The 25984-nt window shown below is 51.3% G+C and overlaps 1 protein-coding gene across 2 annotated transcripts in view; it reads right to left on the reverse strand.

Annotated features, from left to right (window-relative positions):
- The window catches only part of LOC135365348 (core histone macro-H2A.1-like), a 37090-nt gene extending 13555 nt beyond the window's left edge, over positions 1-23535 (reverse strand). The window contains exons 1-2 of one of the 2 annotated variants that reach the window (XM_064595926.1): positions 23376-23535; positions 13109-13313 (exon numbers count right to left, since the gene is read on the reverse strand). In XM_064595926.1, the coding sequence (XP_064451996.1) occupies positions 13109-13280 (172 nt within the window). In that variant the 5' untranslated portion in view covers positions 13281-13313; positions 23376-23535. Of the gene's footprint in view, positions 1-13108; positions 13314-13404; positions 13424-23375 lie in introns of those variants that run through there. The other variant, XM_064595927.1, reaches the window with a different exon arrangement.
- Positions 23536-25984: the final 2449 nt, after the last annotated feature.

The following is a 25984-nucleotide window of genomic DNA, read 5'->3' on the forward strand; positions in this document are numbered from 1 at the left end:
CCAATTACCACAAGGAGCATCCATCAGGATAGCCATGGCAAGGGAAGCCTGCGATTAGTCTTTTCCAGAGGCCCTGGATTCCCACACAGTTCCCACCATCCTGCAGACAAGGCATGTAAGCTCTGGCAGAACAAGAGCCTCCTTATAATGCGGACGACATTTCTAAATGTCTTCTGTAAAGGCCACTCTACACATGTTTCCCTGTGTACACGGGAATGACAGCCATCCCGCCGGAGGACCCGTCAGCATCGGGCACCACCACAGGCCTCTGAAGTACCAGGTAGCACATGCCTCTTGGCCACCAGACGGAAGGCACTTGCCTAAAATGGAAGGTGGATGTGAAGTGAAGGAGGAAAGACATCAAGGAAGGGGAGGTGGGAGCCAGGGTCAGAGCTGCAGGCAGGCTGAGCAGCCTGGCAAGTCCAAGGCGAGGCCGTGTTATCTTCTCAGCAACCAGCACGGGAGGGGGCGGTGGGGAGAGACGGGGAGATAGGGGGAGGCTGACTGTGGCTAATACCCTTTGCGTCTGACTTCTTGCTACGACATATTTATAGCTCTGAGGTGTGGCTTTTTGCTTTCACCATGTTTTATTCTGGGTTGACTAGACATAGATGCCTTCAGGCAGGCAAAGAAAGCAAGAGGACTAGAAATATGTTTTATTAGTTGATATCTTTCTGTTAAAATATCAGCAAGAGAGAAGACATTTGTAGAATTCTCATCTATTCCTTCTCTCAGTAGGTAAGTAGTTCTGTTAAAACCATTCTTGCTGGTCATCCACAGACAGACCCTGGGGCACAGCTCACACCCCTCCTGGGATGCTGCGATTTAAACCAGGTGGGCAGCTCCTGGCTTCCTCTGCTTTTCAAGGTATAGCTGACACATCCTCAGTGGCCTTGGTGACAGAGGTGAGAGAGCAGCCCTTGGTAAAGTTCCCACGCCTTCCTGTTTGCCGCCCACACGCGCCCTGCCGCTTTCCTTTCCTCGGACGGGTCTGGCCATGCCCGGTGTCATTAACATAAGCCTAATTCTGCTTCATTGAAAAATCCAGGGGTCTAGGTCAGCTCCCATCTCATCAATGTCCTGGCCGCATCTGACATTACCAACATTCCGTCCTCCTGAAATTCATCACCCTCTAACTAGTCTTCTGATCCTTCAGTGAAAAACTGTTTATGAAGCAGCTGCACAGCGTTAGCCCTCGTGCTGGTAGCTGAGTTCACGGTGATGAGGGAGAAGTGGGGAAGGCACATTCCCAGCCCTGGGGTCGTGAATATGGCCTCCGATAGGTCTGACCCATCACAGGCACTCACTACAAATCTGTTGAAATGAACACTGATTCTTTCGACCCTCAGCGTGGCACCTTGCACCTGGCCAGAGCCTGGTAATTCTTTCACAAATAGGTCATTACAGATGGATCACTAAATGAGTAAACCAAGCCCTGAAGCATTCAGAGCGTGATTGAGGATGGAAGTGCAGGCACGTTCTCCAAGGCACTGGCCTGGTTTCACGTATTAGCCAACGCTCAGGCTCCATGGCAGGCAATGTGAACTATAAAGCAGTCATCCCAGGGGAAGGCAGCCCCCTGAGGGCCCAGAGTCCAGGCAGGCCTCCCCTCACAGTCTCAAGTCAGGTCTTAGGGTTGGCAGAGAGGGCTGGGGGGTTCTGGGGAGATGTTCAGGCCAGATCAACAACCCTCAGATTCTCTCAACTAAGATTCGGGCTCAAATATAAATGTCAGTCTCTGCATATCACATGTATCACATCTATCCTGATTCATTATTTCTTGGCATTTCATTTTTAAAATTTATTTTGAAATGAAAAGGGAGAACAAAAATATCTTTAGAAAGATATAGAACATACATAAGAAACTAATAACACTGTCTCCTGGGAGGAGAACTGGGTAGGAAAAGGAGCAGGAAGGGAAATGCAGGTCTTACTGTATGTCCTGTGGGGAGATGTGGGTTTTGCCATTGGTATATATCACTTACTAAAGAAAATAAAGACAATGAAAGACCCACAAGATATGAGAAATATAAAGTATGTAACTAGGCAGACCAATGAAACAGAAAGTCCAAAAATAGTCCTAAGTATATCTAGAAATTTCATGTATGGTAAAGGTAGCATCTCAGATCACCAGGAAAAAGATGGGATATTCAATTGATTGTGTTGAGATAACTGGGTAACCATCTGGAACAAAAGTAAGTGAATCCCTATCTCACACTATATATCAGGATTGATTTCAAATGGATCAAAGTAAAAATGTAAAAAATTTAAATTAAACCATAAAAAAACTAAGCAAAAGCATGAGGGAATTCCTTTGTAATCTCCGAGAGAAGTAGACTTTCTGAACGATGATTCAAAATCTGGCAGAAATAGATGATAAAAGACTGCCATTTTAGGATTATTCAGATAAACTTGCTAATTATTCCATAATGTATTGGATATCAAATCATCAGGTTGTACATTTTTAATATATACAATTATATGTGTCATTTATTCCTTAATAAAACTGAAAAAAAAATTATTCAAATAAATATGTTATTATGTATAATATAGTTAAAGAAAATTTTGAAAATGAAGAGAAAACAAGAAGTTATAAAGAACAACCAAGCAGATTTTTAAAAAACCCAACAGGACTTCTAGGGAAATAAAAGTTTCAAAGCGGAAATAAAAAACTCATTGACTGGGGGCACCTGCGTGGCTCAGTCAGTTGAGTGTTCGACTCTTGATTTTGGCTCAGGTCATGATCTCAAGGTCGGGAGATCGAGCACCAAGTTGGGCTCCATGCTGGGTGTGGAGCCTGCTTAAGATTCTCTCTCTCTCCCTCTGCCCCTCCCTGCTGCAACTCAGGTGCATGTACAGCATTCTCTCTCCAAAAAAAAAAAAAAAATCAGTGACTGAATTAAATAGCATATAAGATATAGCTGAAGAGAGAATTAGTAAATGGGGAGATAGTTCTAGAAGACAGAACAGAAATTATTATCCACAAATAAGTTCTGCAAGACAGAAATGAAAACTATAAATGAGATGAACAGATATGGAAAAAAGAACGAGACACTAACACATGTTTAACTTGTGTTTTATAAGGAGAAAGAGCTTAGAATAGAGACACTGAAGAATTAACAGCTAAAAACTTTATAGATGTGATAGAAGCATGTTCAGGGGCGCCTGGGTGGCTCAGTCAGTTGAGCGTCTGCCTTTGGCTCAGGTCATGACTTCAGGGTCCTGGGATCGAGCCCTGCGTTGGGCTCCCTGCTCAGCGGGGAGCCTGCTTCTCCCTCTCCTTTTGCCTCTCCCCTGCTCTGCTCTCTCTCTCAAATAAATAAATAAAATCTTAAAAAAATAAAAATAAAAGAAGCATGTTCAAAACCACAGCCTGAGAAAATTTATCACCAAAAGACCTCACGAAATGAAATTCTAAACGATGTACTTCAGTCACAAGTAAAATAATCCCAGATGGAAGCCCTGAGATGAAAGAGGCACACTTAGTTTGGGGCATACCTTTTTCCTTGCCTGAATCCAGAAACAAGTTTGGTCTTGCTGTGGGCTTTTCCACTGGCCCCAGCGAAAACAGAACCCTTGCTAGGGAATTTGCCTCTGCATCTGCAGACCCCAGTGGCAGAAATGAAAGTGGTATGTGACCCTTCACGGGGAAATCATGAAGCAACAGTGAGCCTCCCTGACCACTGGGCGTTCCCAGGCAATGCAGCACATCTTCAAGGAAACAGAGAGGACGGAAAACTGGACATCCACATGCAAAGAAGTGAATCTAGACAGAGACCTCACATCCTTTGCAAAAATTAACTCAAAATGGATCACAGACCTAAATGTAAAACACTAAACTATAAAACTCCTAGAAGATAACACAGGAGAAAATCTGCATGACCTCGTGTTTGGTGACGAGGCTTTAGATACAATACCAAAGGAGCAAAACATGATACGCTAGACTTCATTACAATTGCAAACCTCAGCTCTGTGAAAGACACTGTTAAGAGAATAAGAAGACCAGTCACAGACTGGGAGAAAATGACTGCAAAAGAAAGCCATGAGGCCTTTCCCTTCTCTGAGCCCAGTGACATAGTCCACACCCCAGCCCCGAGAAAGCAGGGCAAGCGGGGCCACCGTTCCACAAAGTGGGCCCAGGTCACGCCGACACTCTCGCGGACCCCCTCATGGGCTCTTGGGAAGGACTGGGTGGTGGACAGATAAGAACTCAGTGTTTGCGCCCCACGGCAGATGCGCGCGCCCCCGCTGTGCAGCCGCCTCCACATCTGGGGTGGGGTCAGCGAAGCTCTGGGAATGCCACCCGTCCCCTTAGCGGTTTCCGGGCCCTCTCCTCCAGCCCTGAGGCCTGCGCCACCTGGGACTGCTCACTGGCTGGCCATCCAACACCATGCGATGAGGGAAAGGTCAAAGCAGTGTTGTGAGAAACTGGTGCCGCAAGCACTCCTCGGACGTCTCCCCGCCCCAGAATCATCTACTCCCCTGGGAGGCAAAGGGAGGACTGCCTGTGAAGCATGGGGGGGAGCCCCTCCCCAATTACCCCGCAATTTGCTTGGCAAGATGATGTGCCGTGAGGACTTTCTGTGGCTGGCTATCAGTGAAGACCATCAATAGCCCATTTAATAAAAACAAACAATCGGGCTAAACTCTAACTCCCTTTCATGCACGTACACACAAAAGGCACCCAGTGCCAGCAGCTACTTCTGGGCGGTGGGATTATTAGTTTCTTACATTTTTAAACACAAATTGCTCATATAACCTGAAACAGGAATACCCATTTAAATACTGTCTGCATGCACTGGGTATCTAGCACATTAGTTTCAACTTTAGTGTTTCCAACTTTTTTCTAGTTGCAGCCCTCTGGCTCATTAAAATCCCTAGTCCTCCCTTGTGTGTGTGTGTGTGTGTGTGTGTGTGCGCGCGCATGCGTCAGTTCCCTTTTCCCTTAAATGTTATCATTTAGATGTCATGGTTTGTTTAGGAATATGAAGCTGGTAAAGGGCTCTGCAGGCCAGTGAGCACTGTGGGGTGCTGAGAGCTCCAGGGCAGCATGAATGCCCAAGAAGGTGCTTGCAAGAGCTAGCTGGGTCCTGGCCTGAAGTGTTAGCCTAAGGTAGGGGTGGTGAGGCAAATAAGCCAGAGACTCAGGAGGAACTCATGGGGCCTCGGAGCATCAAGGAGCCAACCTGACTGTCCTCCTCTTCCTGCCCTATTTTTAGCTGTATGAGCACAGGACACACTCAGGTGTCCTGGATAGGAAAATGGTAAAGAGGCCAGGGAAGTGACAGAGCCAGGTGCAGGTTCTGCCTACCCCAATCTGCCAAGCTTGTTGGGTCCTTTCCCAGGCCAGAAACACCGAATGCGATGGGTGTTTGCTGAAATGAGTATGTAACAGGGTGTGCTGCTGACGGGGAGGGCTCCCCTCCCCACACTTAGAGGAGCCGGGGAGGAGCCGGAGGGCAGCCCAACCCCTAACACCAAAGGGATGTGCAACATCTGACCCAGTTATGGATCAGAAATCAAGCAAGCTGAAACTTGGGGAGAGGATGATCATTTCGTCAGCCAAACCAGACAGCAAGGTATATTCTTAAGAGTCATCCCTTTTCCTTGAGCTTTTATTGTAGGACACAGTCAGGCACAAGGGCCGGGCCCCATTTAGTCTGCAAAGTGGCCATAAGGTCACCCAGGGGACCCTGTTTTTTCCCCAGGTCAGGAGCTGGCCCTGTGAACTTTACCACAGCAGCTTCCCATTAGAGCATCTGGCGGGAGAAGGTGCCAGGTGCTGATTTGAAGAGGGGGAGGCTCTGATCCCTGACAAGACCAGGAGAGGGATGACCAGGTGTGAAACATGGGCACTGGGAGGGGCAGGGCTTGGGAAAATGGAAGGAGTCGGGGATTAAGAATACAAAAATCCGGGGTGCCTGGGTGGCTCACTCAGTTAGGAGACTGACTCTTGGTTTCAGCTCAGGTCATGATCTCAGGGTCATGAGATCGAGCACTGAGTCAGGCTCTGTGCTTATCGCAGAGTCCACTTGGGACTCTCTCTCCCTCTCCCTCTGGTCCTCCTCCACCCTCCTGTTCTCTCTCCCTTTCTCTCCCTCCCCCGCTCTCTGAAAAGAAAAGAATACAAAAATCCAGAGGTCTTCATCATTTTGTAGATTAGATCCAAAGAAGACAGGAAAAAAAAAAAATTCTAGCCACAGCCTTATCTTGTGAGAGGTGGAAATGCAATCCTACAACACTGGGTTTTGAAATGGATCACAATTTAGGTACCCAAATCAGTGGCTATCTTGGGAGGATCTATAACTTATCACAAGGTATCAACATTCACTCTTGAGAGCTTTCCATCCTCCCTAATGTTCAGAAACCCTCTGAGAGTGGATTGGATTTTTGCAAACAAGCGTAAGTACTAGGAGGTTAAGTTGGTAGAATAAGGTTTGTGATCAGGCTATGGGATAGGGTTTCTGCACCAAAAAAAAGATGTCACTGCACATCTTTTTGGATTTGATGAACAGGGGCCAGGCCTGCTCTCTCCAGAGTTGGGTAAAATGGCTCAAAGGTGCTTCTTTTCCAGGAAGTAAGTTCTCTGGGCAGGGATTTTTGTCTGGCACCTGAGTGTCTGGCACAGGGCCTGGGGTCTGGTAGGCCGTCCCCGAGTTAATACCTGAGCAACTCAGCTTAGTAAAATACGTGCTAGGGGCTTCCCGAGACACCACAGCACCTAGAGCATGTTGAGGCACCTTCTGTGCAATGACCCCTCAGAGCCAAGCTTTGCATCTCAATGACACAAAAACCAAAGCCTGCTCTTGGCGGGAGCTTCTGGTTTTGCTTCTTCACGTAGCCTGCCTCATAGTGCTGTTTGTCATGGGTGTAAGCCGTACCAGGGTCCCCTACACTGCACTGTGCAAGGTGTTTTAAGGTGTTCCTTAAAGGACTTTTGTGATAAAAGTTTGGGAACCACTATTGATCACAGTTTCTTCCCGTGGGGATTCACAGTGACACCAACATGTTCAAGAGTCCTACAGTAAACACAGCTACTTCTTGGTGGTTCCCAAACTAAAACAAATTCCTTCCCTGAGAAACTCATCTGAGGTTATTTACGTATCCATCTCAAAAGAGAGGCTATGAATCTAGCCGTCTCCCTATCTCAGCCACCGACCCGTGTTTTTTGGTGGAATACCTCTTAAATTTCATGACACACTTAGGTTCTGCTAAACACAGAACAATGCTGACCCACAGTGCCTTGACCCATGACTTAAGACCAACAAATCAGGGATGCCTGGGTGGCTCGGTTGCTTAAACATCCGACTTTTGATTTCGGCTCAGGTCACGATCTCGGCTCAGGTCATGATCTCAGCCCCATGTGAGGCTCCGTGCTCAGTATGGAGTCCACTTGCGATTCTTTCTTCCACCCTCTCCCTCCCCTTCTGCTCCTCACCCCCACCTTGTGCTCTCTCTCTCTAAATAAATGAAATCTAAAAAAAAAGAGAGACCAACAAATCACAAGGGTGCTTGCTCTCTGCTCTTCTGCACACTTTTCAGTTACCACCCCTCCTCCCAACTGTAGGACTCAAGCACCTTTAACTTCCCCCTTCGTCTGCCCTATTCCCTTATTGGTCTCTGGGCTGGTGTGTCCCCAACATGAATGGACATTTCACTGGGGCAAAAGCCATACCACATGTTGCTCATCTCATGTCTCACATCTATGCCTTCCAGCAATGCTATGCTGGGCGCAGGGGAGAGATTCCAACCTGACTCAAGCCAAGTTCCCTTTTCCCTTAAATGTTATCATTTAGATGTCATGGAAGGGACAAGTACCACAGTACCATGGGGGCGAAGATGATGGCTGGGCAGGGGCTGCCCTGACTGCCTCAGTTTCCATGCAGCAACACTTCCACCTACCATGTGTCGCGGGGTTGGTATGAATGCTAGCTAAATGCTTTAGGTGCAATCAATCCTCCTGGTGCAGAATGGAGCAAGGCCCAGCTGGTCCTGGACACTGAGAGGACGCGTGGACAGCGTCACATTCCCTGGGAAGAGCTCCAGAGAGAGGCCAGCTGGGAGGCAGAGCCAGGTGCAGGCAGATTCGGGGAAGGAGCTGTCTGGTGGCCAGCCCCAAGCTTGTTCCAGATGTTGTCTTTTCCTCTTAAGTATGGCAGGTGATTGGGCTCTGGACCCAAGAGGAGAAACAGAGGCCAAATTCACATTTCAGAGCAAGATGCAAGGCTACAACCTCCTCCCCACATCTACTCTAGCCTGGAGCAGGCCGTAAGGAGGAGAACCCTGTGGTCCCTCACCCCTGAAAACATGCTCTGCGTGGTGGGGGTGGGGAGGAGGGGTGTCACTGGGCTCTGATGGCCTCTGGCCTGAAGGGCCCCTGTTGACTCAGACACTCTTAATGCTGCTGCGGCCTCAGCTCTGGCATGCTCAGCTCCTGGCTAACTGAAACATCCTTCAAGAAGCTGTCCTTGCATGTGCCAGATGCTCAGGATAGAAGGGGCCGCCAACAACAGACAGAAGAGTTTGGTAACAGGACATCTTGGTGCTGAGGCTGGTACAGGCTTTAGGAGGAGGAATTAAGTGCCGCTTGAAACAAACGAGGGAGAGGAGGAGCTGAAGCCGCCGAGGCATTCTCCAGGTGCCGGTGAGGCTCGGTGGGCTCTGGGCCGCTGAAGGACGACACGCACGAGTGGGCAGTGACCGCCCCCGTCACCACTCCCAAGGAAAGTAACCTCAGCCGCCAGAAGAGGGGTACTAGGGACTTCCTCCTCTCTCTGCCTTAACGCCACTGCTAAGAGTTAGATTGAGGCACTTACACTGTGTGGGGGATGAGCCCTTGCCCTGCATCCCCTCACTGCAGCGTCTATAACCCTGCGGGACAGTCACTACTAGCCCCTTTGTACAGGTAATCAAACCACAGCCCAGAAATGTGAGTGACTGGCCCAAGGCCACAATTATGAAATTGTGGACACCTAGGTCCACATCTTCACCGCCCAGCTCTACTGCGTCTCCGTGACAGCCCCTGAATATCACGGCATCCCATCTGGTCCCTAGGGCTGGCCACCAAGGAAATGTCAGCTCCCTGCTCTGCAGCCACCTAGCCCCAGCAGAACCCTGGTAGCTCAGCTGTCCCATTAGCAACCTCCTCCAGGCCCCTCATCTCTCCGCTGGGGCCTGCTGAAAGCGGAGGCCTGGCCCAGCCACGTCGAAGGGCATCAGGCGGCACACCTCTATCACCGGGCCTGCAGCTCTGTGCACCACCTGTAAGAGTCTGAACACAGTCCCTCTACTGGGCCGTTCGGGTGACAGCAAGACAAGCGGGGGCCTTTGATTAACAAGCCTCCTCCGCCTAACACAAACCTACAGCACCGCCTGCTTCTTGCCTGTACCTGTCCCTGGACAGAAAGCTCCCTGGGGGGAGGAAAGGTCTTGCTCGGGCTTCTAGCCCAGGACCAGATACATGTTCAGTGAGGACCTGCTGAATGGCTGGGACTTGGCTCACACGCCTCATGCTTCAGCACCATGTCTGCGCCACATCCTTGTCGAGGTCCTGAGCTGCTCGAGGGCTGGCGCCTGGGCTTCTCTCTTGTTGCCCATCTTCCCCAAGCTCTGGGGTAAGGCTGGCACCCAGCCGGCTCCTGGAGCGCAGGTGCGTGGCTGGCACAGCCCCACTGACAGCTCTCATGGGGCTGACGGGCCGCACCTCCTTCGCCAGGCCACGGCCGAGAGCTCCTCCTCACAGAAGCCTTCCTGAGCCAGGTCCTTTCCAGGAGCCCCGGCGTCAGGGCCGCTGCTTTGGCCGGCTCATGCTCTCCATGGCGTTCGTCACGGGCAGTAACCATCTGGGTTGGTTGGCTCTTTCTCCCAGCCTAGCCCACGAGCGGCACAGAACAGAGACCATTTCTGCTGCAATCTCGCCCATGTTCTCGTACAGAGCCTAGCATGGTGCCTGGTACACAGCAGGTGCTCAACAGTTTGTGGAATGAATGAGAAAGTGTCTTCAGGGAAGCAAAATCAAAGAGCAGAGCAGAAAGAGGGGCTGTCCACCTTTCCTTCTCACTCGTGGAACAAAACCAAAGTTCTGAGTGGGCAAACACTCAGAACTTCCAAATAGTCACATGCCGTCACATCCCAGCCCAAGGTGCTTAGGGCTGGTCGGTCGGTATGGCTCACAGCGCTGTTCTGAGGGGTGGGACGGAGCAGTGTTTTCACTGGATATGGCCCCCGAGCCCAGCTACTACCCCATCTGCCAACAGGGCACAGGTGACCACAACAGTGACTGAGCACAGCACTCATGTCTCAGGATGTCTCCCGAAGTGTCCGTCAGGTGGGCCGGGCACCACGGTGGGGGCAGGCACAGGGCAGTGGTCAAGCCAATGACAGCACTGCATGCCCGCAGACAAAACGGCTTGGATTCGGCGAACTACAGCTCTGCTGGAAGAACTTGGTAAAACGTAAAAATATATATTATTCTTAATATACAGGGGTTAACATGGCTGACAGCTGAGCAAAAATTTGCCTTGAGCTACCAGCCGGCACTGGTGACGAGTGCCCCGACCATCCCCATGCCCCTCCGTGACCACTCCCATACACCCAGGAGAGCTGGGGAGAGGCACAATGGGCATGGGTGCAAACAGAGTCCAAGTCCATGAGCATGGGCCCGCTGACCTCAAACTCATGAGCACTGTGCTCAGCTCCAGAGCCAGCCAGGCACAGACGAGGAAAACGTCCAGCTTTTCTGTGTGCCACACAGAGTAACTGCCTCAGATATGTTGGAGCGATGGTATCCCCTCACCCCCACCCCACACCCTGCAAACTAAAAAACAGAAACTTGATGGAAGAAATGAAACTAATGTGGTACTTGATCTAATGGTAGTGGACATCCCAGTGACAAGGACATCAGGGCATTCGGGAACCAGGAATCACGGCCTGACTGGGTATGCCCAGCACATCCACTTATCATGCTCAAAGAAAGCCCTTTGGGTGTCACAGCAGCCTGGAGTTGGTGGAGCATGGGCGTTGTCAACATTTGAGTTATAAGGAAATTGGGGCCCAGAGAGGTTAAGCGAATCACTCTAGGTCACACAGCACGTAAACTGGCAAGCCAGAATGAAGCAATGTCCTCCGCTTCCTATCTAGTAACTTCTCCCCTGACTGCCAATGTTCTACATGGCTTTCCTGGGTGTGTCATAAGCTCTGGGCCTCTGGTTCCTCATCTGTAGAAGGAGAAGAATCATGCCTAGCTCATGCTACACCTCTAAGAGTCTCTGACAAGCAGGGGGTTAAATGTCCCAGAAGTGTAAATGCCTCCCAACTATAACCCACCGATGACTTCTCGTGCCTAGGTGCTTTCAAAAGAATACAACAACTTCATGTCCCTCATGACAGTGTTCTTTATGGAGGAACCCTTGGTCTTGCCACACTGAGAGACAGGAGAGCAAGAAGTGATCCAGCTCTCCTGCTGCCTATTACCACTTCAGAAGAGGCACCTTGTCTTGCTGAGTCTCCCTGTCTGGCTGCAAGAATGGAGGGGGCCCTTCCTGCCACATACCCTGAGGTGCATGGAGCACTAAGAAGTAAAAGCGTTACAATGGCCCAGAAGGATCTGGGTCCCTTCTCCACTCCCTACCAGCCATATGCCACCCCAGGCAAGTTCTCCTATGCTTTTAGGCTGGTTTTCTCATCACTACAAATGGGGGTGACATCCCTGCCCAGGTGGGTTCCCACAGTGGCCATGGAGCCACCAGTGAGACCGGTAAGGTTATTTTCGGGAAAAGGACCACCTCCCCACCCCGAGAGAGCGAGCTGATTTCGAGATTGGGACTAGGGAAATTCAGGGTGAGACTAGAACACCTCGTTGTGGGGGAAAGCAAGAAAATGTTTAAGAATGGAAGAGGCCATCGCAAAGGACAGCAGAACCAGCTTGAATGTCAAACATGAGACAACGTGAGCAGAGTACTGAATGACGTCATAGTGTACAACCCATTAAATTAAAGAAGTCCATGAAGTAACATTTCGAGTACAAAAAACAGAAAGAGGGAAAGGGCAGACGGAAAGTAAGTTCTTTACAGAAAAGTGCCAACTAATACGGGCAGAAGAGATGACAGAAGTAGAAAAATCACTCTTTTGTAACCACTATTGTAGTAACAGATTCGGGTAGGATCATCCAGGAATGCCAAAGCCACTGGGTGAAGGCTGTGCAGAAATCCAGCAGACACCACCTCAACCATATGACCCGAGTGAATCACCAGTGGCAGGACAAACCCACATCACATGCCTCCTGGCATGATACTAGACAAGGACGCAACGGCACTTAGGTAATCCCCCTGCCAAAACGTTTAACCCAAATCCAAGCATAGGACCAACCCAGACTGCAGGACATTCCACAACACAACTGGATGCACTCTTCAAAAATGTCCATATCATGGAAGAGTTGTAAAAAATTAAAAAAAAAAAAACAACAACCAAAAACCAACCAGAGGAATTGTTTTAACTTAAATAAGACTAAAGAAACCTGGCAACTAACGGAAATGCAGGATCCTGAAATGGATGCTGGATCAGGAAAGAAAACCAAAAAAACTATAAAGGCCAATACTGGGAGATTAAAGAAATTTCTAAATGGACTATATAACAGCCAAAAATAAATGTATAAACGTGCACACCTATGCACACACACATACACACCCAGGTTGGGGGAGAAAAAGCCAATGGGGCAGGGGCACCTGGGTGGCTCAGTCATTAAGCGACTGCCTTCGGCTCAGGTCATGATCCCAGAGTCCCGGGATCGAGCCCCGCGTCGGGCTCTCTGCTCTGCGGGAAGCCTGCTTCTCCCTCTCCCACTCCCCCTGCTTGTGTTCCTGCTCTTGCTATCTCTCTCTCTGTCAAATAAATAAATAAAATCTTTAAAAAAAAAAAAAAAGCCAATGGGGCAGAATGTCAACAACCGGGGCACCTGGGTGAAAATGTTCATCGTACTACTCCTGTCACTTCTCTGCAGGTTTTGAAAAGTTTCAAAATAAAAGAAACCACACAGATCGGATCAGTCCCTAGAAAGTGTCCGAACTGCCACGAGTCCTGTGGTGTCCTCGGGGGACTCGGACCTACTCACCTGTCAGGTACTCCAGGACGGCGGCCATGTACACGGGCGCCCCCACTCCAATCCTGTACTTGGGGTGGCCTTTCTTGATGTAGCGCAGCATCCGCCCCACGGGGAAGATGACTCCCGCCTTGGCGGACCGGGAGGTTTTGGTGGACTTCTTCTTCCCACCCCGGCTTGACATGGCGGTGGCCCTGGAGGTGAATCAGTAAGCACACTGTGGAGGCAAGAGGCACAGACGTCAGGATCCTGGGACGGGGTCCCCCCGCTTCCCCGCACTCTCTGGCCCCTAGAAGAAATGCCACCACCTGCAGCCACTGAGTCCTCCGAGCCCAGCTGATGCACTCCGCTGGAGCACTTCGGCCCCTAAAAAGAGAACGGCGATGCTCTTCACGTTTTATACCATAACATTAATTTTAGTGGCCACCTGCACTTAAACGTTACTCTGACAATGAGTGCTCTTAAGTGCCTTGCCTTTATGCCACATGATGTAAAAGAAAATGGGATTTCTTGACTACGTCCTATACACTTGTTTAACAATTGCATTTTCATACCCTTGAGACCAGGGCGGATAAATGGGCTGAAGCCTTCATGAAAGAAAACTATGTCCCCTGTCCCCAGAATGATGTAAAGCCTGATACCTAGGCCCTCTGATGAAAGCAGCGTCTCTAGCTCACGACCCTTTCTCTGTTGGGGGGCAAGAACAGCTCACAGGAGTTCAGCAGATAGCTGGGCCGCAATCACAGGCCCTCAGAACACTTCCAGTCCACTAGCTGGGCCTGTCTTTAGAGAAGACAGAGAAGTGCTTGTCTTTCCCTGCTCTTCCTCCCTATCCCCATCCAAAATGTCACTCAAGTCCAGAGGATGCTCCATCTCCATCAACTCTTGGAAGGCCTCTCCTATCCACCCCAACTGTGACTGAATCCAGGTCATCATTAACCAAATGATCTCAAACATCTCCTGAGGAGGTCTCCCCACCATGAGCCCTACTCTCCAATCCACCTGGCCTCCGAGGGTAGTACATACAAGTCTGAATACTCAACTGCCCTGGTCTGAAAGCTTTCCCTGGCTGCCACAGTTCCCAAGAAAAATCAACACCCCTGGCCTGTCATGCAATGCCTCAGAAATCTAGGCCTGGTACATCCATCCAGCTTCACCCCATACCTCCGGTGGTCCAAACTTGGACACGGGGAGTCACACACAGCTCCTGCAAATGGCCTCCCCTACAGGGGCTGGGCCCTTCGGCCAGGACCACCACGATCCCTCACACTTGCGTTCTGCCCTCTGCCAACCCTTCCCTGAGTGCTCAGATACAGCTACACCATCCTCTGCGCCCCCTTGCACTTCATGCCACAATGATGTGCACATGCCCCCGTCTCTCCCGTCAGAGTGCAGGCTCTCAGAGGGCCGCCCCTGGCTGTACTCCTGGCAGGACACCACTAAGGTCTACATGTGTGCCAAGAGCATTCAAGGTCTCAAATGTTTGCTGAGAACATTCAAGTCATTCATGCATTCACTTCAGGAGCTGGGCTGGGGAACGGGGACAGCAGGGCACAAGGCAAATGGGATCCCTGTTCTCCCAGAGCTGGTGGGGAAGAGAGAGAAGAAATAACCCTACAGTCATTTAAATGATCATCATGAAAAGCAGTGAGGGCGCTGGGAGAAGGGTTGTGAAGAGGCTGAGGCCTATCCTTGGGCACCATGCAAGCATTTCCTGGCGGACATCTATGCTCAACCACTAAACCAAATGGACAGGACTCCCATTTACTGGTACACTGAGGTCAGGCTGTGTGGTGTGTGGGCCACTCCAGCTCCAACAGGCCATGCCTCTATGCCAGCAGGGGCCACAGAGTCAGGAGTCCTTGTTACTCTGACACCCAACCCTGTATTTGGAACACAGCGTGGTCCGTACCTAACATCAGTGCGACCCCTAAGATCATCTCAGTTGTCTGCCTGACACAGATGGCCAGAACAGCAGACAGCAGAATTCTTGGGCACTCTAACAGAATTATGGTGGCTCTGCATAGATGTTGGGGGTGGGGGTGGGATAGCTACAGACAATTATGATGAGAACCTTCTGTTTCTCATCAAGGGGCACCAAGTCTTAATTGATCACTGAGTGCTAAAGAGAGTCCCAGAAGGGCCTGAGTTTCTCTGGAACAATTAAATGGCTCCATTTCTTGCTGTGATGAGCTCCATTTTGAAAGGTTCCCTGCAAACAGGTGTCCATGCTGACTCTGAGCAGGAAATGGTACCTGCCCACATGTGTGCATGTGTGTGTCTGCAGGGAAAGCGGTCAGTGGGCTTCCCAGCAGTCTTTTGCTTGGCTACAAATGTGTTTCACAGACCAACCCCACGCCTCTGGACTAGGAGTTTGCAGATCTGAACATTTCCCCTCCTTTAGCAGGAGAGGCCTACGGTCAGTGATGATTAGTCAGCTGAGCCCCATTCTTACCGGAGTGCAGGCGTCAGCTCCCATCCCCAGGCAGAGCTGTCTGGGTATGTCTGGGGCTGCCTCTGTGGGATTCGGGCAATGTCCTGCCCCAGAGACGAGCCATCAGCATGCAGGGACCTGATGGTCCCTAGAAATGCTCAGTCCTTAAAAGTGACGCTCCTGGTGCTTCCCTTCCACTCCAGCCATTCCGTGGACAGGCCGCGGACCCCCAGGTGCTCACTTGGCTGTGCAGCCCCAGAGATCTGTTCTGACTGCCTGTGGTAAGGACCCACTTGAAAGTCCCATGGGCACCTGAAACTCCCTCCTCTGGGTTTCTCAGCCCCAGCAGTGACAACCTCATGCACCAAGCCACCAAGCAGCAGTCAACCTGGGCCCTACTTCTCTGCCCCCCTTCACAGTGCCCCACCATTAGCCAAGCTCTGTTAAACCCACCTCGGAACTTCTCGGGCCTCTTCCCTTCTCTTCGGCCTCCCTGGCTTGGTTCAGCTCTCTCCTTCTTACCTACCATGCTCAGCTCCACTGAGGCCAGAGGATGTGTGCCCCCTTGCGGGTTCCCAATCACCCTGAGCCAGCCACAAACAGCATCCTCCAGCGGTTTCCATGGCACTGCTTCCTGCCACCCCTGCCCAGGGCCCAGGCTCCAGGCCACCCCTGACTTCCTGCCCTGCGATGCAGGGTCCAGAATGTCTCTCCTGCCTCTGACACCCTTTGTCCTCTTGCCAGCCCGCTGAGCTGATCTCTTTCAATCCCTGTCCTCTGGCCTGACCACGGACTGGCGTCACTCGCTGCTCCATGTTCTCAAAGCCCGCATTCTGGCACGTCTCCGTGCATCTGCCTCCCCAGCCTGACTGCACTGCAAGCTACCTGAGGCCAGGCTGTGGTCAGCTCATCCCTAAGTCCCTGGGTCCCAGGCAGGACCTTCAATGTCATGGATCCTCGGGTGCCATTCTGCTGAGAGAACATCTCCACACCTAATTTTCAGTCAGGCTCCTGATAACGCAGCCCCACGTCTTCATATCCCCCCCACGCCAGGGCTGGTCCTGCAACTCCTGCTCCTCACCCCTCCCATGTTCTTCCCACACTTCTAACTATAGGTCCCCAAGCTGCAGTCACAGCTTGGAAAGACTTCTGACGGAGCCATGCAGCCTCCTGACATCCAGTGATGTGTGCTGACTTTAAAAATATCTTTAGGAAAATCACCTTGTAGCTGGGTAGTCTCCAGATAATCCCGTGAATGTGCCAGGTCCATCCCGCTCTTCAGGGGTCTATGGAGACAAGGGCGGCCAGGGCCAGGCACCCACATCAGGGGAGAGCGGCTGTGGTGGACGTGGCTATTGAGCACTGACTCAAATTCCAAAGTCAGCCTGGCCTCATTCAGGTTGTGGCTCTGCCACTTAGGCCTGTGTGTCCTTGGGCATGTGACATAATGTTACCCTCGGAGCTTACTTTACCGTCAAGCAGTGATGAAGACAGAATGGACCCCAGACAGTTGGTGGGAGAACTGAGCGAAAACATGCATATGCAGGGCCCAACAAGCACTCCCTGAGTGAGTGCTCAGGTAAGTCAATAAAAATAACAACAATGTGTATAATTTGAAAAGAGGCCGCCTCCTTGAAAACTGATGTTGGTTATTTTCACTGGCAAGGACAGCACTAGCTGCTGTAACAAACAAGCCCCTACAGCTTACTTCTCCCTCGTGAAAGTCCAAAGTGGGTCTCCACGATTGGCAGGTGCTGCTCCACATGAGTCATGGACCTGGACCCCTCCCATCCTTCAATGCACAATTCCCAGTGTTACCACAGAAGGGAAAAGGCCATGGAGGGTAACACATGGAGGTCTTCAAGGTCCAGGCCTAGAAGGGGGGCACACCAGTACTGACCATGACCATGATTCATTGACTAGAACTTGGTCATATGGCCACAACTAATTGCAAGAGAGGTTGAGAAATGTCCTTTAGCTATTTGGTCAGAGGAAAAAACAGCCAGTCTCTGTCACGTAACAAACCAACTTGAAAGCTGACCATGAAGCCAGGGTGTGAGCAACCAGCCAAAGCCTACTGGGCCCTGTCTGACCCATGTCCTGTATCCAGCCTCTTCTGAGAGATGGCTGGTCCTCCATCACAGAAAAAGTGGCTTCTAACACACTCGGCTTCTCTTCAATGCACTGACATTGCTCAGAAGAGGATCAGCTATACTATCTTGTCAAACTGACAAAACTGTGTCCTTCCCTCCTTCCAGGACTAATCATCCAGGAGGGCACCCCATTCAAGAAACCAGAAGCCCTCACCCCTAGAGAGGGCCCCACATGCTTTGAAGACAGCAACACGGCTTTAGGCAACCTTGGCATCCATTCATCAGGGCACATTAGCTTAGCTGGTTTTTTTGACTGTTACCAGGCCAGGAAATGAAGATTCTGTGGTGGGTCCTGAGGGATCTCTGTGGTCTTTATCTCTGCAACTCCTCTGACTATAAATTAGTCACAATAGACATGAACCTTGCTTGCAGAAACCCAAAGCTTACCCAGAGTCACACACTGTTGGAGAAGGGCTATATGGAGAAGTGAGCCAGGCTTGAGTGAAAGGCAAGTCTCTGACCACAGGCCTCCCAACAACTGAGATGGGGCCAGGGCATGTGACCTGTCCTCATGGTACAGGACTAGTAAGGCTGGCTGTGAGGATCCCGTGAATAAGATGGACATGAGAGTGACAAGCCCTCTACTATCAGGAAGGGCAACAGAGGTAAAAGGGGCAAAGGGCTATCCTACCTACTACCACACTCTTCCACTCCTCCCCAACAGGGCACCCTAACAGGCTCCTCGCTGTATTACAAACCGCCTTCATTCCTACCTTCACTCTTCAGCACATGCCACGATCTCAGTCTAGAACACGCTCTCCAGCCCTCTGTCTGGGGCGATCCTACCTAGCGGTCTGGTGATGCAGACCTATCACGTGGCTCCCTCCTCTGTGTTCCTGCTGTGGCTGTGCCTTGTGCCCCCCAGTCACAGTCTAGTTTGGGGCAGCCCTATGCCAGACTCCAGCCTTGCATGCAAGGTCCCACAGCCCCTCTCTCCCTATTTCCAGCAACAAGGTATCCACCAGGCCAAACTGCTCCTGTTTCCTCAGTGGACATTCCTGCTGTGGCCCCTGAGCTCAGCTACAAATCCCCTATAATATTCCTTAGCTTGCCACCATTCTTTAATATGTTCAATTACTTTTCTCAATCTTATATAAAGGGTTCTGTAGAGGCCCCTGGGTGGCTCAGTCAGTTATGCGTCTGCCTTTGGCTCAGGTATTAATCTCGGGATCCTGGGATGGAGCCCCAAGAGTCAGCCTCTCTGCTCAGCGGGGACCCTGCTTCTCCCTCTCCCGCTGCCTCTCTACTCCACTCGTGCTCTCTCTCTCTTTCAAATAAGTAAATAAATAATTTATCTCCATAAGTAAATAAAAATAAAGTGCTCCGCAGATGCAGTTTCCAGGCCTTTCTTCTAACCTGATTGCTACTCTAGATCCAACTTATATAAATATTCTGAAACCAACCTCCTCAACCTTAGCAGTTGCTACACTGTATCATCACTGCCAATTTCGTTGTCTGTAGTGATGGGATGCATCAGTCCGCTCTGCTCACCAGTGTACCTCCAGGATCCCATCACCCTGCCTGTTACCTGGTAGGCTCTCAAATGCTGGCTGGATGGTGACTGATTAGTGGGCATTTACAGCGGATGGGGTTCTCTTGACAAAGATGAGGGCAGCATTTCCAAAGGCCACAGGACTCAGAGATGTGGCAAGTGGGACACCAGTCAGGGACCTTCAGTGAGACCATTTGTGGACACATACCTGGCCAATCCCTGTGGGAACTCAGAGCCTCAAAATTCAGGGAGCTTGTGGAACCACCTTACGGATTCCCAGGAAGGGGATACCACAACTGCCCCGACAGCTAAGGTAGGAGCCACGAAGAGGCCTTCCCACTCCCTGATAATTCTATGGCTCCAGCCGCCTCTTTTGCCACAGGACTAGCTCAGTAAAAGACGAAAGAGACCAGACGGAAATACTTAACCTCCCTCACCTGCAAGTGACTGACCTCTGCTAAGGCTACAGCATAGAAAACCCTTAATCAGGGCACTTACAAAACCACTGGAACAGGCGATTGTGAAGTCTTTTATTATCTAAGCAGTGAATCCGTGCATATCGATCCCAAAAGAAATATTGACCAGAACTGCTGGGGAGCTGCTAGTCAGACGGCCCTATCTCCAGCACCCGAGGATGGGGGAATCTGAGCGATCTGTGGTTTAAGTCACTGTTGCCGGGGGAGGACCGCACCACCCACTCCCTGCAGCTGTATAAATGCCCACATGTCCACATGCATTTGCCACCTTCCCATCAACTCCAATCATGACAGCAAACCTGAGACACTTAATTCTGAAGCAGAGGACACTAATCCTGTTTACAGCATTCTCTTCCATTTACTCCTATCATACCAGATGATTAACGGTGTCACTGCTATCAAGTCCCCAGAGGCATGAGGATCTAATACACAACTATCGCTCACAGAGCTGAGGTTCAGAAACAGCCCTCTGATTGGCTGAGAAGAGAGACTCGTTCTGGTACTCTAGCCAATCAGGAAAAACATCTCTCTCCATTCATAAAACACTACATCATCAAGTGAGCGGATGATTAAAGAACTTACAGTCTACCCTCAATGAACCAAGGGAGTACAAACAAGGAGAGAAGGACAAATTGAGATAATAAATAAATCCTAAACTGCAAATTTGTTCCAGCATACGTATCTTCCTCGTGTGTTAGGTTTTTAGTGGTGGGGAAAAAACAGAAGCCAAACACAAGTGTTATTCAGGAAAGAGTTTACAGGAGGCTAATCTGGGATTACAATTTCACCTCTGTAAAAGCCCCAAGCTCGGGAGCTGCACTGAAGGACTCAGCACTACAGTTCAATAGCAAGACACTATCTTCCTACTTCAAGAGGGAGCTTTCCTTTACACCTCCTCTCTCTTTTAAAGGTTGTGCCAAACTCTTAAGATGGCCATTTCAATGGAAGGCTGTTAAAGGAAAAGTTTAAATGTGAGCTTCAATAGAGGAGGACCCTGGTTGTTTTGGCTTGGCATCTAGAAGCCATTCAGTATTTGTTGAATAGATGAAGTATTCCCAGTAAGGATAAAGAACATCTGGCCATGTCTCTCTCCTGCTCAGAGCCTTCAATGGCCACTTCTAGCTTCACCTGACTCCCTCCAGGATTCAGCCATCCTGAGCCTCTGGTGGTTCCCCCATCTGACGTCTATGCTCACTGTTCTAAGACTCAATACGTGGGGTTCCCCAGGCCTCAAACGCTTGTCCGCTTCTGCCCTCCTTTGCCCAGCCAACTCCTACTTGGCCTTTCTGTACCCAGGCTGGGCTTGCTCCTGCTTATGTCACTGTTCTGGGGGCTACCATGGGAGCTCCTGTGGCCTTCTGCACCAACCTTGCAACAGCCACTTGCCTGTCTACTCTTTGCATCACTTTCCCAAGGATGAGGACTAGGCATTTCTTGATCATGCTCCTGTCCCCAGTGCCTGACTCACGAGTTGATTCTCAGGAATTATTTATTGAAAGACTGTAAGACACCAGTCTGGCAGGCTTGATCCAAGCAAACAAGCTATACAACTCTTTGGAACCCACTTGGGCTCACTCGCAAGAGCTGGGGTGGCCCCCAATGTACTTCTAAAACTGTAGAACTTGGGGAGGACCCATAGGATAGGTGTGGGCCCCTCTCACCCCTGCTCCTTCCCAGCATATGTGCCAGGAACGGAGCTCTGAAAAACCTAACACAAATCCAAAGGCACAATCCAACAAAAAGTAGAAGCTGCTGTAATTCTGATCAATAGCATATATAGGTTCTTATTGTGTTTTGCCAGCTTGGGGTTTGCACTTTGGTTTATTTCAATAAATTACCTTTAAACGACCAGAGGCAGCATTAGCTCTGAAGGTATTAGAGGCAGGTCCCAGAATACATGTACTCGAAGCCTCTCTATGGGAAAGGGATAAGGGGTCTCGGAGTTCTGCTGTCACCGGGGCCAGAAGAAATGGCAGACGGAGATGTACCACTCCCTGCGCCTGGCCACTTTGGTACAGACCACGCCAGTGACTTACGGCTGTGTGTTATGGTGTCACAAGTGATGTTCCAGACCACTCCTCATTCTAAAGGCCCTACCTCAAATAATTTTCACTTAAATTGTTCCTTCCTTCTTAAAGCCTTCATCTAGTGATCAGCATTAACAATGGTGACAGGCTATAAAACAAAATAACAGAATGAAGAGATTTCCTGCTCTCTTCCTAAAACTAGAGGGGGGAAGAATTTAAAGACTCAAGGGTATTTTGGTTTTGGGGGGGGTTTTAAGAAAAAAATAAGGTTTTAAAGCAACTTTATCCCCACTGGAGACTGGGATGACACTGCCCAACTTTAGTCAGTTGTGTACAAGGGGTATAAATTCCAGTTGCAGGCATGAGGTGGCCATTTCAGAGCCAATAACTCCTCTGAAGGCAACTGGTACACTAAAGGTGGCCTGCAGTAGTTGGATTCCACCTAACTTACAACTAGAGTCTCCCACTCAAACCTAAAGCTGTTTGAAATTCCCCTAGTCCGCGGGGCAGGAAGCCTGGGACAAAGTACTTTGCCCCCTCTTTAACGGTAAAACCTCAAACCACGAAGGTGGAAGAAAAAGAGAAGCTAACAAGAATGCCCCTCTAATTGTCTATTTTTATATGCTGTTTATTGGATCATTAAAATCTTACAAGGATTTCACGGTAATTGTAATTGCTGAATTCAAAGTTTGTCTTAGCTGTCCGTACAGGCGTTTCTCGCTTTCAAACTCAGCAATATTTTCCCTAACATCTGGTCTTAAAGAACCTTCCAATCTACTGACCAGATCCCTGAGTGATCCGCGGTCCCCGCAGGAGTGGAGGCGGGGCGCGCCACCCCGCACACCTGTTGTCAGGTGACACCGCCAGCGGCGTCCAGCGCACTCACCTCCCCACTCCACCCCACCCCCAGCGAGTCCTTCCCTCCCGGCCTTCTCCACCCCGGGAGTCTACAGCCTTCCGGAGTTACCTTTTAAAAAAAAAAAAAAAAAACTCCCAGCCACAAAGCAAACAAAAGGCTGATCGGAAGATGAACGGGGGCAACGGGGGTTCCCGCGTCCCCTCTCCAGCCAGTCCCTGGACAACCCCCGCCCCGGCCCTGCCCGGCTCCAATCCCACGGGTATCCCCCAGCGGCCAACCCGCCCCTCTCCGCAGAGACCGAGCCAGACGCCTACACCACCGCCACCTGGCTCTCGGGCCCGACTTATCGTGCGGGGGCCGGCAACTCGCGGGCCGGCGGGGGCCTCCCCAAGTACAACTCCGCGCACCGCAGCTCCCGGCCGCCCAGGCCCAGGCTGGCCGGCCAGCGCCGCGGGGCCTCCCCGGGGCCTCCGGCTCAGCCCGCCCGCCCGCCCGCCCCGGGAAGGGTCGCCGGGGGAGGGGCCAGCACTGTCGCCTTCCCACAAAAGCGCCCAGGCGCGGGCCGGGGGACGCGGTTTGGAGCGAAGTTGGCTTCCGGGTTTGCTGTTGAACAAAACCAAAGAGAATCCCGCGCGGCCGGGCAGGGCCTGGGAGGGCGCCGCGCGCGCGCGCGAGGCCCCGCGTGGGCCCCGCGGAGCGCGGCGACCCGAGCCCGGCCGAGCGCCGCCCGTGCGCGCCAGGCCCGGCGGCTCCCGGGCCCCGCGGTCGGAAGAGCGCGGCGACCGGACCGGGCAGCAGGGGACCGTGCGCGCGGCGAGGGGGCCCGCGCGGCACTTACGGGGCGGCTCGGCGGCGGCGGCGGCGGCAGCAGCTAGGTGTCCGGCCCGTGCCCTCTCGGCCGCTCGCGCCTTTTCTCTCCGCGCTCGTCGCCGGCCCGCCCGCCCGCCCGCCCGCCTCCTCGCTTCCCGCCCGCGCGCCGCGCGCTCGCGCCCTCCGCCCGGCTCCGCTGCCGAGTGAACTGGAACCAGTCGCCGCGGCCCCGGGCTTCCCACAATGCACAGCGCGCCGCTCGTCACATCCCATGCCGTCCCCGCGCGTCCGGCCGCCCCTCCCGCGCCCCCCGCGCGCCCCGGCCTTGACCCCGGCCCCGCGGCTGCGCGCGCCACGGCCTCCGCGCTCCGCCGGCCGCCCCGAAGCCCTGCCCACGGGCACCCCGCCTCGAGGCTGGACGCCAGACGCAGCGTCGGGCCGAGCCCGGGCGCGCCCTGAGCCCAGCGCTCGGAAGGGGTCTGGTCCCCCGCAGAGGCGCTTCTCCGGCGCGCCCCCCAGCCCCTGTGCCTCCAGCGACACTTACTGAGCACCTACTGTGTGCCCGAGCTCGGGACTGTAGCTGACTCAACCCTGGAAGCCTTCCCGTTAATCCGGGGAGGGGGAGGCGTAATTGCTGTTACCAGCGAGCAACGCAGACCTCCCGCGCACCTCAGAACTTGCCGCTGTCTTTTGGTGCAAGCCCCCTCAAGCCCTTTTCTGCTCCGTGACCAACTCCTGCGCACCCTGCTCCCCTGGGCTTCTTTACAGTGACCCCCGGAGGTCTGGACCTGCTTTGCCCGTGGAGGCGGTTAGCTACTTTGATTCAGCCAACGTTCACCACTGGACCCAAGTTGGGATTTACTGACATCAAAAGCGATTATCACACACACAGACACATTTTTTTTTTAACCGCAGACAAGCAGAAAGAGAAGGAACCCCTACAAAGCCCATCTATATATTCCTAAATTGGTTTCTTGCCCGAAGGCGTTAGTGCCCCATCCAGGGTACCTAAATAGGGGCCTTCTTTCTACTTCCTTCCCTTTCCTGGCCAAATTGCCATGGGGGAAGCTACCTCAGCACCCAGCTGTGGACCAAATTTAAATAATAATACACGCCGGACCGGAAGAATTGTGAAGTTTAGTGTACCTTGCTGCAGGTGATGGGAAGAGATGAGGGAATTAATCCAAAATCGCTCCCGGATCTCAGTCTGTCCCTACAGCAGCAGTGGTAACCTCCTCCCCTCGCCATGCTGCTTTCACACTAAAAATTTGCAAAGCGGCTCAGTACGTTAAGCCTCCAACTCTTGATCTGGGCTCAGGTCATGATGCCAGGGTCGTGAGATGGAGCCCTGCCTTGGGGGCTCTGCATCGGGCGTGGAGCCTGCTTAAGAGTCTTTCCCTCAAAAAAAAAAAAGAGTCCCTCTCCCTCCGCTCCCCACCCCCATGCTCGCTCGCTCTCTCTTAAAAAAAATAATAAAAATTGAGATATAAACTGGCATATAACAAAATTGAAGGAATGGATTGACCAGATACATTTATGGGTTGCAATATGATTACCACTTCTATTACGTCACATAATTATTTCTCTTTGTAGTAAGAACACACTAGTCCTTGGCCACTTCAGAGACACTTCTGCATCAGGGCCTTTGCACTTCCTCTTCCTCATCTTGGAACACTTCCCCCCTCCCCCATCTGCATGGCTTGCTCCTTCAGGTCTTTGCTTAAATGTCACCTTCTCGGGAGGCTTTCTCTAAAATTTGAAACCCCACCCCATCTTACACTCTTCCCCTTCCCTGCCTTATTTTTCTCCATAGCATTTACACTATCTGACATGTCAACTCTTTAGCCTCTTGTCTTTATTTCCCTACTGGATTTCAAACTCCTAGAGGGCAGGGATTTTTGACTGTTTTGTTTACTGCTTAACCTTCATCACCCACATTGGTGTATGGCACTAAGTATGACCTCAGTGCTTAACTGGATCAATGAATACATGAATGGCTTGTATTGGACGCTGCTTTGCAAACTTTTTTTTTTTTCATTTTTTATTTTTCAACCCTGAGATCATGACCTGAGCTGAAATCAAGTCAGACACTTAATCGACTGAGCCACCTAGGCACCCCATATCTCAATTAAAAAAAAAAAAGGAATAGTGAGTGTGAGGTTGGAGTGAAATGAGTTAAGGGGAGAGTAATAGGAGATGAAACTGGAGAAATGAGTATTCTTTGTGTCCCCTGTGAAAGCATTAAGGATGTGTGAGACTCCCTCAGGGAAGTTACAGAGGGGTGTCAGGGAAGATGCAGAGACCGCCTGTCTTGTTGCTTTGTCCTTCCCTGGGTTCTTGGGCAGGTGCCTCAGTTTTGCAGGGGTCAGCCACCAGATGAGGCTTCTGTGGGCTGCAGCAAGTCAGAAGGATGCCAGACTTTATTTATTCAATCAACAAGCACTTGCTGAGCAACTGCTTTGTGCCAGGCCCATGCAAGACTCCTTCCCAGAGAAGGAAACCTTCTAGGTGTGTTGCCACACTATCTAGACCCTGGTCCAAAATGTAGAAGGTACTCCCGGAAACCTTAACAAGAGACAACATTGGGGCTGAAGAGAAGGCCAGGCCTGTGTGGAGAGGGGGAGGCTCCTACAGCCT

This window comes from Mirounga angustirostris, unplaced genomic scaffold, assembly GCF_029215605.1.
Source record: "Mirounga angustirostris isolate CCGP_5_RB_7025 unplaced genomic scaffold, mMirAng1.0.hap1 SCAF_7, whole genome shotgun sequence".
Taxonomy (NCBI): Eukaryota; Metazoa; Chordata; class Mammalia; order Carnivora; family Phocidae; genus Mirounga; species Mirounga angustirostris.